Source organism: Melopsittacus undulatus, chromosome 7, assembly GCF_012275295.1.
Source record: "Melopsittacus undulatus isolate bMelUnd1 chromosome 7, bMelUnd1.mat.Z, whole genome shotgun sequence".
Lineage (NCBI taxonomy): Eukaryota > Metazoa > Chordata > Aves > Psittaciformes > Psittaculidae > Melopsittacus > Melopsittacus undulatus.
Window position 1 is genome coordinate 59789124 of NC_047533.1, and position 12337 is coordinate 59801460.

General features: G+C 39.2%; 1 protein-coding gene across 2 annotated transcripts in view; it reads left to right on the forward strand.

The window, feature by feature from the left end:
- Nucleotides 1-12337, forward strand: part of PTPN13 (protein tyrosine phosphatase non-receptor type 13) — a 120867-nt gene that overhangs the window by 106926 nt on the left and 1604 nt on the right. The window contains exons 36-47 of one of the 2 annotated variants that reach the window (XM_034064566.1): nt 19-89; nt 1115-1176; nt 1822-1978; nt 2294-2464; nt 4851-4933; nt 6140-6195; nt 7282-7385; nt 8512-8660; nt 9288-9378; nt 10076-10413; nt 10954-11169; nt 12223-12285. In XM_034064566.1, the coding sequence (XP_033920457.1) occupies nt 19-89; nt 1115-1176; nt 1822-1978; nt 2294-2464; nt 4851-4933; nt 6140-6195; nt 7282-7385; nt 8512-8660; nt 9288-9378; nt 10076-10413; nt 10954-11169; nt 12223-12285 (1561 nt within the window). The remainder of the gene's footprint in view (nt 1-18; nt 90-1114; nt 1177-1821; nt 1979-2293; nt 2465-4850; nt 4934-6139; nt 6196-7281; nt 7386-8511; nt 8661-9287; nt 9379-10075; nt 10414-10953; nt 11170-12222; nt 12286-12337) is intronic. The other variant, XM_034064565.1, reaches the window with a different exon arrangement.

The window sequence follows — 12337 nt, forward strand, 5'->3', positions numbered from 1 at the left end:
AACATTTCTTTTTTATAGAGATGGTCATGCAGTGCATCCAAAATCCAAAAGCCCTGATAGCTCAAATCCATGGCCAGTGAAAGCTAATGGTAAGATTTGCTTGCTTACTTAATGCAGGTGAATTGCACATGTTAATAGAAATGAAGGAACTGATGATATAGGCCCTCCAGTTAAAACTGCCTTCCTGTAGGTGACAGGTCATGCACATGTTCATGACAAGACAAAAGGTTATAGGTTTCAGTTATTTCATCTACAAGTTTCTTCCTTTGTGGTGTGCTTTTCTTCCTTTGTGCACAATGTATATGAAAACCCAAAACTTCACTAGTAGCCAGGTATATAGCATCTACTGGTTCTATTTTCATAGAATCATAGAATAGTTAGGGTTGGAAAGGACCTTAAGATCATCTAGTTCCAACCCCCCCTGCCGTGGGCATGGACACCTTCCACTAAACCATGTCACCCAAGGCTCTGTCCAACCTGGCCTTGTCCAGCCTGGCCTTGGAACACCACCAGGGATGGAGCATTCACAGCTTCCCTGGGCAACCCATTCCAGTGCCTCACCACCGTAACAATTTTGTCTCATTTAATAAACTAGTAATGGGATATTTAGGATAGTCAGTAGTTCTCTGATACCGTAGTATCTTTACAGAGGGAAAGGTACCTTTGAACAAGGATGCAGATGCCAGATGATGTTAAACAAAAAATAGCCCTGAAAAGTTAGTAACAGGTGACTGTAGGTTTGTGTTTTGTACATTTCAAGGGAAGAAAAATCATGCCTTGTTTCCACTGTATATTGTTAAGCTGTTTGTCAGCATTTCTCTTTGCTTAGCATTGATTACTTATAATAGCATTCATAACATGTATTGAATGTAACACTCATAAAAGTGTTAGAAAGTACAGTCCATCAGACATAAGTTTAGCAGTGTCCAGCAATCAAGCAGAAATGTTATTCATTTCATAACATAACATTAAATATGTCGTTTCTTTAGTAAAAATAATTGCTATGGGCTAATTTAATTTTTGTGGGAAGGTTGCTGTTGCTGTGAAATTGTTGGGATTTTTTGTTTTGTTTGGGATTTTTTTTCTTTTTTTTTTTTTTTTCATTTTTGTTTAGGTTGTTCCTGTAGTGATTCCTGTGATAAAACAGAAAAGACAACTGATGCTTATGGGCCCAAGGTAAATATTACTCTGTTGTGCCTATTGTCATTAGAAAATCTACTTTACCAAAATTTTTAAAATAAATAAATAAAACAATCCATGAATGGAGGGATACAAACCCACTGTCAGTGTAAGCACTGATCATAATAAATATGCCAGGTTTTTTAATTGATCTCCTTCTTTGCAACTGCTTTATAAAAGGCATATGGTCTTATGAGAAGAACACAAGGCTCTGATCCACAAAACTTCCTTCTGTTCGCAGTTTCTGGAGGTGTTTGCATGTTACATTCACTAGACGGTTTCCCCCCAGTTCTCTCTCCCCCACCCCTTATTTTTTCCTGAGAAATAGTGTGTTGTGAGACCAAAAATAGTGAAGCCTGAATGTGTTTTGTAGAGGTTATAATAATGTTAAATGCATCTGTTAATGTAATGTTTAATACATGTGGGGGGTTTTTTTAGTTGCCCTAAATTTTTTTTATTCTTTTCATGTGCAACTTCTAACACACATCCAAGCTGCCTACCCATCACCCAGCTATCTCAGATGAGAATAGTGTTTTGTATTTGTTGCTAAGCAGAGCAGTGAACATTTTAAGGCTTCCTTGCTGCATCAACAAACTTCCAGACTCTTTAAGAGTTAATTTACATTGTTCTTTGTTTTTTTAGATAAATGGCAATGGCTTCCTGGGGCCTTCCCAGACAAATACAGAAAGCAATATCCATCACACAAAAGGACTAACGAATCTCTCAGGTTCTGGAGATGCACCTTCGCTTGGCTTTACCAGTCAGATAGCAGACTTTTCTGCACAGGGTGACAGATCAGGTAAGAGGAGATGAGATAGGGGACAGCATTATTCAGTCTTCAGTATATACATGCAAGTGAGTCAAGGCATTGTTAAATATGCTGAAATAAGTCAATGTTAGGCTGGCATTCAGTTTTAGAAGATCATCTCCAAGTTGCATGCTCAGCTTCAGAGAAATTAGCTGATGCTGGAGACTGGATTCTGTGTAAGAGAGAAATGAAGGAAAGCCATGATAAAAGTTAGAAATAATGCAATGGTGTCTGCCTCTGTTTTCTCTGAGAAAACACCCTATATTAGGAAAACCTGTCCTTTTATACTGTTCTCTTTAAAAACAGAGGTTCCAGATGATGAGTATTATGATGAGGATGATCACAATGAAGTTGTCCAGTATCTGTTGGATGTTGTAGATGAGGAAGCCCAGAACCTCTTAAATCGTAATAATGGGACCTCAGAGGCTCAGAGTCTTCTACATCTGAAGAAGGCCACATCAGAAGATCACTTGCCAGGTAACATGACCCATTAAAAAGGCTTATCACTGACAGCAAAATACTTCTTGAAACAAGGTGCCAAATAAATTGATTTGGCAGGAAGGAGAGTTTACACTTAATTGATGCGTGAACTGAAGGTATCCCAAGTAAAACACAGACAAATGGTTGCTGATTCCAGTGAACTTCAGTTGCAATTTAATAAGGCAAACTCTGGTTTGATAGATCTGGATTTAGCTCTAAGTAATCTGGGAAAATTAGTCCCCTACAGGAGTTGTCTTTTCAGTGGAGTTCATGCTATTCTGCAGTTAAAGTCATGTTGAAATGCTGAAGCGTTTCAACGTTTCATTGAGTACTGATAGCACAACTTGGAAATGTGTAGAGATCTCTCAAAACAAAAAAAAATTGCCAACCTGCTCTTTTAGAAAGACTACTGTTTTCAGAACCTGCTTCTGTACACCTTTCATATCTATTGTTCCAGCTCCTCAGCTCCAGTTGTTATTAATTGAAATTTAGTATGGAGCTGGATTTGTAGTTCCTTTGTGGTCTCACACTATGTATCCGTCCTCCAAAAGTTCAAGCAAGATCTTTGCTACTCCTGTAGAGGTTCCTTGTAGAACTCAAGATATACCCTCCAGAGTTATAACTATTTCAGCTCTTTCACTGCTTTCCAAGTTCACTGGTTTATTGTTATTGGCCATTACATTAGAAATCAGGGAACACTGAGGTTCTGGCTGTGCTGAGGAATATTATTGGAGCTCCTCTACTTCCAATTTCCTGTAGGTAGCATCTGGCCTTTGCAACTGGAGATGTATTGAATATGTAAGATACAGCAGCAGAAAACTACTGTAGCAGACATGTACAAGTCGTATTTTATCTGGCACACCTTAATTAGGTCTTGTTAATACAAAGAGCAAGTAGAAACCTTGTTTAGACCTACTGCTGGTCTAAATGTAACTGAATAGAAGAAACATTATTGATATGGGAATCTGATCACTTCTTATCACTAGGCTCTTCATCCTTTATGTTGTGGCACAGATATTCTATTAGCTATGTGTCATGGTTTAAACCTAGCCATGCAGCTCGTTCACTCACTCTCCCCCTTCCTCCCCCAGCTCCCAGAAAGATGGGGAGGAGAATAAAAAGAATGCAACTCCCATGGTTTCAGATCAGAACAGTTTAATAACGAAGGTATAACATAAATCACTACTGGTACCCCCAATAATAATAATGATAAATGAAATAACAGAAGAGAATAAAACACCTCACCACCTGCCGACCGATACCTAACCGAGTACCGCCCGATACCTAGTCCAACCGTGCAGTGCCCTAGCCCTTCTGGGTAAATCCCAGTTACATCCTGGGTTTGACATGCTGTGGTATGGAATACTTCTTTGGTCAGTTTGGATCAGGTGTCCTGTCTCTGCTTCCTCCCTGCTTCCCTTCCTCCCTGGAAGAGCATGAGGCTCAGAAAGTCCTTGGTCGGACTAAACATTTGAACAGTGTCGTGGCTTAAACCAAGTCCCCCAACTCCTGGAGAGTTAGGAAGGAAAATCCTAGGAATGTAGCCCCCATGGATTGAGATAAGAACGGTTTAATAGCTAAGGCATAGCACAATAATAATGATACAGCCAATAACAAGCGAAAAGAATACAACACCCCACCAGCCACCAACCCATAACTCACTCCACCCTGCCCGGCCGAGCACCGCGTGCTCCCTCCTCCATCTTTCTCCAGAGCTCCACCCCTCCTGCTCCCTCTCTCCCAGCATGCATCCTGGGCATCACGTGCTATGGTATGGAATACCTCATTGGCTAGCCTGGGTCAGGTGTCCTGTCTCTCCTTCCTCCCGGCCTCCCTTCCTCCCCGGCAGAACACGTGCCTTGAACAAAAAAAAAGGCCTTGAACAAAAACACCCTCAAAACATGCTCACTATCAAGCAACTGTTCCCAGCCCAGAAGTCAAAACACAGCACTGCACCAGCTACAAGAAGGAGAAAAATGACTGCCACGGCTGAACCCATGACAAACAGTAACTAAAAACATTGCTGTTATCAGAGCTGTTCCCAGGCGGAAGGTCAAAACCACAGCACTGCACCAGCTACTAAGAAGAAAAAATGACTGCTACTGCTGAACCTAGGACACTATGCAAACCATCACTTCACATGGAATGACAAATATTCCAGTCAGAAAAGAAAGGAGCCTAAAGTCTGATTATTCTATACAGTTTGACCTCTCTTCCAACACACTGTTAGCAAAGGGACTTAATAGATATTTCTTGGTTATTCTGGTACCTGTATTCCCTGTGTAGTGCCAGACAGGTGTAACAGGATTTACATGTATGACAAGGTGATTCCTGGGCATCTTTGGGTGTGTTTATGCTCTATCTCCTGATTTTCCTGTTCCAGCAGAGATGAATGGAAAGCTGACAGAAGATAAGTCTGAAGACACAGATTGTGATGGGTCATCTTTGCCTGAAGATTTTTCAGAGGTGGGATGGCAAGAAGCTTGCAGACATTCTGCTAATTTTGCTTTCTCAGATGCTCTTTTGATTTACTGTTTTCCTTACTGGCATAGAACTTGTGGAAATAACTTAGCATGTCTTTTAATTTAACACAGTTTTGTCAGGAGTAGCTGTAAATGGTGTACAAACATTTTTTTAATTGTATAAGATTAACATAAATTAATTTTATGAGAGAACAAAGCATAGTGTTATTTTATACTGTTTTTCTTTTTTTTTTTTAATAAAGGGCTAGAATAAACTACCTTGTTAATGTTATTTTGGGCATTTAATCTAAAAGATTTGCTCAGTTCCTGCTCAGGGGAAAGAAGTAGTCACAATGAGTGTTGTGTAGACTTAGGTGTCCAAAATCTAAATTGGAGATTTCTTTTCCTCCTACTTTTTGCTAGGATCTGTTCATTAATTTGAAAAACACCTATATGGGGTTTATCCTACATTGCATGTGCTGTTTTACATCTGTCACTAGATGCCTCGGTTTCATCTCAGTATTTGAGATCAGCAGAACACTGTCTGTCCAGATGATCCTAGCTGTTGTAGCTCTCTGTCCAGCTACTAAAGCTGAGAGTCAGATAAAGTATCTGGCTCTGTACTGGTGTGCTCTAGGAGGCCAACAAGTAAAATTTTCTGAGTATGGCAGTGGAAATGCAAGCTGGCTTAATAAGTATAAATGGGTTTGTAGAGTTGTTTGGGTTTTTTTGCAAGGGAGGGGTCAAAATGCTGCCTTCTCTGCTGAGTCTTCATCATCTGTTGAGGAAGGCATATATAGAAATACGCCTTCCTCTACATTTAGAGGTAAAGCCCTGTTCTGCTGTATATAGGAGTGGTGGCTTGTGAGAAGGCAGAAGTTTTCACTATCAAACTTAACTCATAAAGGGGTTTTTAATATTAGAAACAAACTGGAGAAAACATAGATGGGTCTACTACTGCTGTGAATCAGGAATGATTTTAAGGCAGCTTTTTGGCCTTGTTACAGTAATGCCTCTTTCCAAGCGTTGTGTTCTTGTCCTCTCTTATTCTGGGTTAATGAGATGTCTAAAAGGGGAAAGTCTTTTATTATGTGCTGCTTTGAACTTAGTACCCTTCAGAAATAGTCCATGTAGTTATTGTTTAAAACTTACAGTGAGTGAGTGTTATAACTCTGTCCTTTAACGCATTTTGAAATATTTCTGCCACTAGCTAACACATGTAAATGGATGTGAAGACTACTGTGACGTAAAAGCTATGCCAGAAAGGTAAGATTTCTTTACTAGTGTTGCTTGAAAGCAAACCTGTGAAGTCTGAAACTCTGAAGAGAGATATGTTATAAAAAAAACACAATTCAAACTAAAAGAAACCCAGTGAAGTATCTGTGTGAAGCCTTGTTGCATTGCTCTCTGCCTAGTCTTGTTATTTCAAAGATTATAATTTGTGGGAATATTAGTCAGCTGTATGTGGTTTACTGTGTGGTTTTATTTATTCCTTTGATATATGATTACAACAAGTAACTGGGCTGTGTTCAAATGGTACCAAATAATTTAATTTGCATTGCACTAACAATTTGGTACTTGCATGTGAAGAAAATGTTCAAACAATGCTGTCTTCAGTTTGAAGGTTTGCACTCTTCATTACTATTACATCTGGTTTTAGAGCACAGAAACTAAACTGCATAGTTCCACTGGTCCATCTATTCCCATTTGAGTATTTAGGACTTAATTTTTACATGGAAAGTTTAAGTCAAAGTGTATATGCTTCTTTTTATATTTTGATGTTTCTAGAAAGTTTTGGTTTGAGGCTTGACACAAGCAGCATCATTATGACCTAAAATACTTAATATGTTTACCACCATCCTCAACAAAGCTAGTAAAATTGCAATTGAAAACAGATATTCTACTGTATAGGTAGTGGATTATGTGAATGATCCAAGCCTGCTTTTGGCTGTTCTTTCACAGAATCACAGAATGGTTTGGGTTGGAAAGGATGTTAAGATCATCTAGTACCAGCCCTGTGCCACAGGCAGAGACACCTCACACTAGATCGGGTTGCCCAAGGCTCTGTCCAGCCTAGACTTGAACACTGCCAGGGATGGAGCATTTCTCTGCTTAGCCTTTGAAAAGTAATTGCAGTGATAGCTATTACCAGATTCCTGTCTTCCTGTCTCTTTTCCCACTGTACCTCTTTTAAATCTCTTTAGGACTTCTTTTGTGATTCCTATTATGGACCCAGTCCAGAAATATTTGTAGCTATAAATTACTTTCTGGTGATTTTTTTTTATTAGGTTGCAAATGTGCTGGTATTTTTTTCGGGGATCTTTTTTACTTCCATACCTTGTCTTCTTATAGGTCAACTCCACAACCTCCTTTGAGTCAAGCAGATGAAGATGAAATCACGTGGGGAAGTGATGAACTGCCAATTGAATCAGTCAGCCAGGAACGTGTAAATAAAGGCAAGAACTTTAACAAATCATCAGTGGAAATCTGAGGATCATGTTAAATAGGGAAAATGCTAGAAGTGAATTTTAAAATGTCCTGTTTTGAAGGTTTAAAGACATGTGATGGGAAGTCTTAACAGCTCAGCAGCCCACTGGAAAGGATCTTTACAGCTTTGCATAATAAATGTGCAAGAGTTGATAGGAACAAGTATTGGCAACATTGCACCTATACTTGTAGTAGAGTTGAAATCAGATTAGATGCTTTCTTCCATAGCATCTATCTGAGAAAAGCTGTAACAATAGATATTTGACTGTGATCAGATTGATATATCACGTGCTTTGCATACACCATGCTCAAATTAGGCAGTATATTTTCTTTGTCGTGACTCTCATTCTTCCACTGCTGCTCAACGTGGCAGAGTGGAACGCTACTCAATGTTTGGCAGAATCTAGTCTTTGCTTCTTGGGATAGCATTAGTAAAGTCAGTTCCTGAAATTCTTACACAGCTGCCTTTTATCTGCATTCATGAAAAGAAAAAATGGATAATCTGTGTAAACCTTTAGACTAAGTCTAAATTAAGAATATTTTTATTTGTGATACCAGAGAGACTCTTGGTTTATTAATTTTGTTGTACTTCAGAGAAACAATTAAGGCCTCATAGAAAGCAAGCTTTATTGGGAAAAAAAAGATAGATTTAACCCATCTAACAGTCACCACTTGAAAGACATGGTGAATGTAAGTGCTAAAAACAAAGTCACAGGCTGTTATATTGAAGTGAAGAGTTCTTAATTAATCCCTGTGTGCATTTATCAATCTTGTAGTTTATTGTGTGAAGAACTTGCATTTAAAATATGTTTGAACTTTGTTTCAGTGTGTTTATTGGAAGTTCAGGAAAATAGTCCCTTTGGTTCCTGGATTTATCAAATTTGATTTTGCATGGTGCTGATTTTGTTAATGTGGTTTTGCTTGTCAAACTGAGAGGACATCTATGTATTCTCTTTGGTGTATTGAGGCAATCTAGAGAAAACTGGTAGTACAATGGTGAACAGCAACAAGGAAATGCAACATTGCACTACAGTTTCCCTAGTTTTAGCTATTTTTTATTTATATTTATATCAATCAGTCCTGTTGTTTTGCTAGATTTCCCTTTAGTGACAAATGACGAGATCTCTGCACTCCCTACTGTGAATGTGCTCCCTGGCGGCAAGTACTCAGGAGCTAAATTGAAGTCAGTGATCAGAATGTTGCGTGGATTGCTGGAACAGGGAGTCCCTTCTAAAGAGATTGAAGTGAGTAACTACTTGTCCTTTAAAGTCCTGTTTCCTAGTATGAAACAGAATGGTTGGCTCATCACTGCCTTAAATACCACAACTCTTTAACTGGCAGCTCTAAAGGGATTAAAAGACTTCTTTTACCAAAACCTTCTCCCCCTTCCCCCCAATAACTGCTGAGAAATAAGAGTACGTTGAACTAGGAATTCAATTCAGAAGTGTGTTTACATCATTCTTTCTTCTGGTAAAATACCAAGAGAAAATGATGTTAACAGTCAGAGACAAGGTAGACGCTGTGAAATCTACCTGCAGAATGTGAAAAGAGTCTTAAATCAACCATAGATGATCTTAAGGCCCTTTCCAACCCTAACTATTCTATGACTCTATGTTACACAATCTTTTTTGAGAGAATGAGAAATTATTTACTGGATAATAGTTTGGGGTTGGTTTTTTTTTTTTTTTTTTTTTCATTTTCTTAGTTACGTGAAATTAGATTCCTTCCTGTGACTGAATTATTATTCATCTCTACATTAGGATTATTTATTTCTTAATGATTCTGTCTGTTAAGTACTTGGTTACAGAACTACTCTTTACACTTGTTACCATTCAGCACTTTCTAATGTGTATGTAATTGCTTCTTTACAGAACCTTCAGGAGTTGAAGCCTTTGGATCAGTGTTTAATTGGGCAAGCCAAGGAGAACAGGAAGAAGAACAGATATAAAAACATACTTCCTTGTAAGTCCTAACTAATCTGGAGTTCAGTGTTGATACTTCATTACCACCTGTCTGATCAGATGAATTGGGTTAAAAGTGGCATATCCTAGTTGTGCTGCTGAGAGGGGAAAAAATTTGTCTGCCACTTACTTTCCACACATATAAAGCAAGAAGTTGTAAAGCAGTTTAAGATGAGTGAAGAGTAAGCTACTGTAGTAGGCTGGGATGGATGTTGACAGATCCTTCAGGTGTTTCAGCAGATTCTGTGTCTTAAATGTTGTATACATATGGAGCCAGACAATATTTTTTTTTTCAGTTTTACCCATGTGTAACTGGAAAACCAGACCTGTATACTATTGTTGGTAAATTTCCTGCAACGAAATTCTGTTAGGTGAGAGATGTGTGGAGAAACAAGAACTGACAATGTTCTGAATGAGAAGTATTCAACCTCAGTTTCAGAGGTGCTGCAGTTTGGATCAGATATCCTGCCTGTTTCCTGATTTGGATTTCTCCCCTAGCTATTTTTTTCTTTACTCAAAGACAAGTACCCTAAAGCAAGTATTGTAGTGATTTTTAATCTTTTTTTTTTACTAAGATCTGGAAGCATCTCTGGAGATAAGTACTATGTGAGTTCATAAGGCTCTGCATCTCTGTTGTTTGAAGGTCTAATTATGTGCATGCATAACATGAAGGTATTTTTGTTGTGTGGGAATTGCAGATGATACCACTAGAGTGCCCCTTGGGGTTGAAGGTGGATACATCAACGCCAGCTTCATTCGCATGCCAGTGGGGAATGAAGAGTTTGTTTACATTGCATGTCAAGGACCTCTCCCCACGACTGTAGCAGATTTCTGGCAGATGGTTTGGGAGCAAAACTGTACTGTGATTGCCATGATGACTCAGGAGGTTGAAGGAGAAAAGATAAAATGCCAGCGTTACTGGCCAGATGTACTCAATAAAACCACAGTGATAAATGATAGACTACGGCTTGCTCTTGTAAAACTCCAGCAGCTGAAGGGCTTCATCATTAGAGTGCTGGAGCTAGAAGAGATTCAGGTAAGTGAATCTGTATGCTCAGGTTTTTTTGAGTGTTGGCATTTTTATCCTCATACTTCTGGCTTGCCTGCTTTCAGTTGCAGTGTCTAATCAAGAGGTAACTTGGGGCTTCTCCTTTTTGTCTAGTGATCATTACTTGTCAACATTTCCTCATTGCAGCTTGTGCTATTCTGTGACCTTTATAGAAGGCAGCTGGACCAGGAGATTATTTCATTATGCCAATAAGACTCTAAATGTTGGCTTCTTAGGTGCCTTTGGCCACATAAACATTTATAGGGATATGAAATTCACTGATAGTTCAATCTGGCTGGTTCATTCCTTTGTGTAATCATCTCAGTCTGCACAGTGTTCCTTATACTATTTAATTATTTGCTAGTTATTTTCAGTTTAGCTCATTGTTTCTCTTGTTTTATGGAACTAAAGAACACCTTCATTAGCCAAATACCTCTCTTCTGAGACTGCTTCCTTTGAGAACTTACCTTTTGGGTTTTTATTCTTCCCATGTGTTACATTTTGTTGTTTTTTTTTTTTAAACCTTAGACAGGTGAAGTACGGCACATTTCCCATCTGAACTTCATTGCCTGGCCTGACCATGACACCCCTTCTCAACCAGACGACCTGCTTACTTTCATCTCCTACATGCGTCATGTCCACAAATCAGGACCTATCATAACTCACTGCAGTGCAGGCATTGGACGGTCGGGGACGCTTATTTGTATAGATGTTGTTCTAGGGTTAATCAGCAGAGACCTCGATGTGAGTACCCAAGAGAATGGGCTAAGCTACGCTTTTGACTTGCAGGAAATGTGTTCCATTGGGTCTGTCCAGTTTAAAAAATATGCTAAGCTTTTCAGAGTAGCATATCTTAATAGAACTTCAGGATGCAGAAGAGCAGTACTTGTGAAATGCTTCTTTGTTGGTAATCCAGGGAGTGGGGTGCTCAGACTCCTGCTGGTTCTTGACTCAGGGAATCTTCTTGTTGGTGTTGACAACTCAGCAATCCAACATTGGTAGGTGCCACTTGAGATACCATAGTTTATGTTGGAAGAACATCTCCTGCCATGGCAGACTTGTGGTGTATGGCTTGGGAACAACAGTGTGTTGCCATGATGACTTGGGGTATTGAAGGAAAAGCTAGAATGCCTGCCTTGCCTAGCTGGATGTACTCAGTGGAAGTAACATGTTAAATGGTGCTAGGGCTGAGAGTTGCAGCACTCAGTTGGTCAGAGATCCATGAACTGCTGGAGGGCAGCTAGAAACCAACTAACTGACTGAATCAAAAACTCAATGTACAGACATCTCAGCTGGAGATGAGGGTATGTAAATTAACTTTTCCAGCACAACCAGGGATATGCATTTTAGGGTGATCCACAGGAGAGTGCTAGCTTCCTTATGTTTATGTTCTTCAGTGTCCTGGTGCATTTGTAGAGATGAGCTTTGTCATGCTTAGCTTAGTGGGGTTTCTAAGAACCCACAAAATGTCTTATAATTTTATAAACCTGGGGAAATAGTGTTTTCTTAGGCTGGCCTGAGGAGCTCTATCTTCTGCACACTCAACTCCCAGTAAGAGTAAGCACAGAGAAAGAAAACAAGAGAAGGAAGGTATCTGATGTAGGAGGGCCACATACGTATTGCCCAGAGACAACACATACTGGTTATCTACCAGACATTTGTAGGCTATAGTAAATTGTTACTTGTTTCACTACTAAATGTTTAATGCACCAGGTGGATTCCTTGGTTTGATACTGGGAATACTTCCTTTATATGCATATTTTTAAAAATGTTTTAACTTCTGGTTTGTTTTGGTAGTTTGACATCTCGGACCTGGTGCGCACAATGCGTCTGCAGAGGCATGGGATGGTTCAGACAGAGGTAAGTCTGGCTTCCCCAGCTATATGATAAAGGAAAGACAGTGGAATTCTAA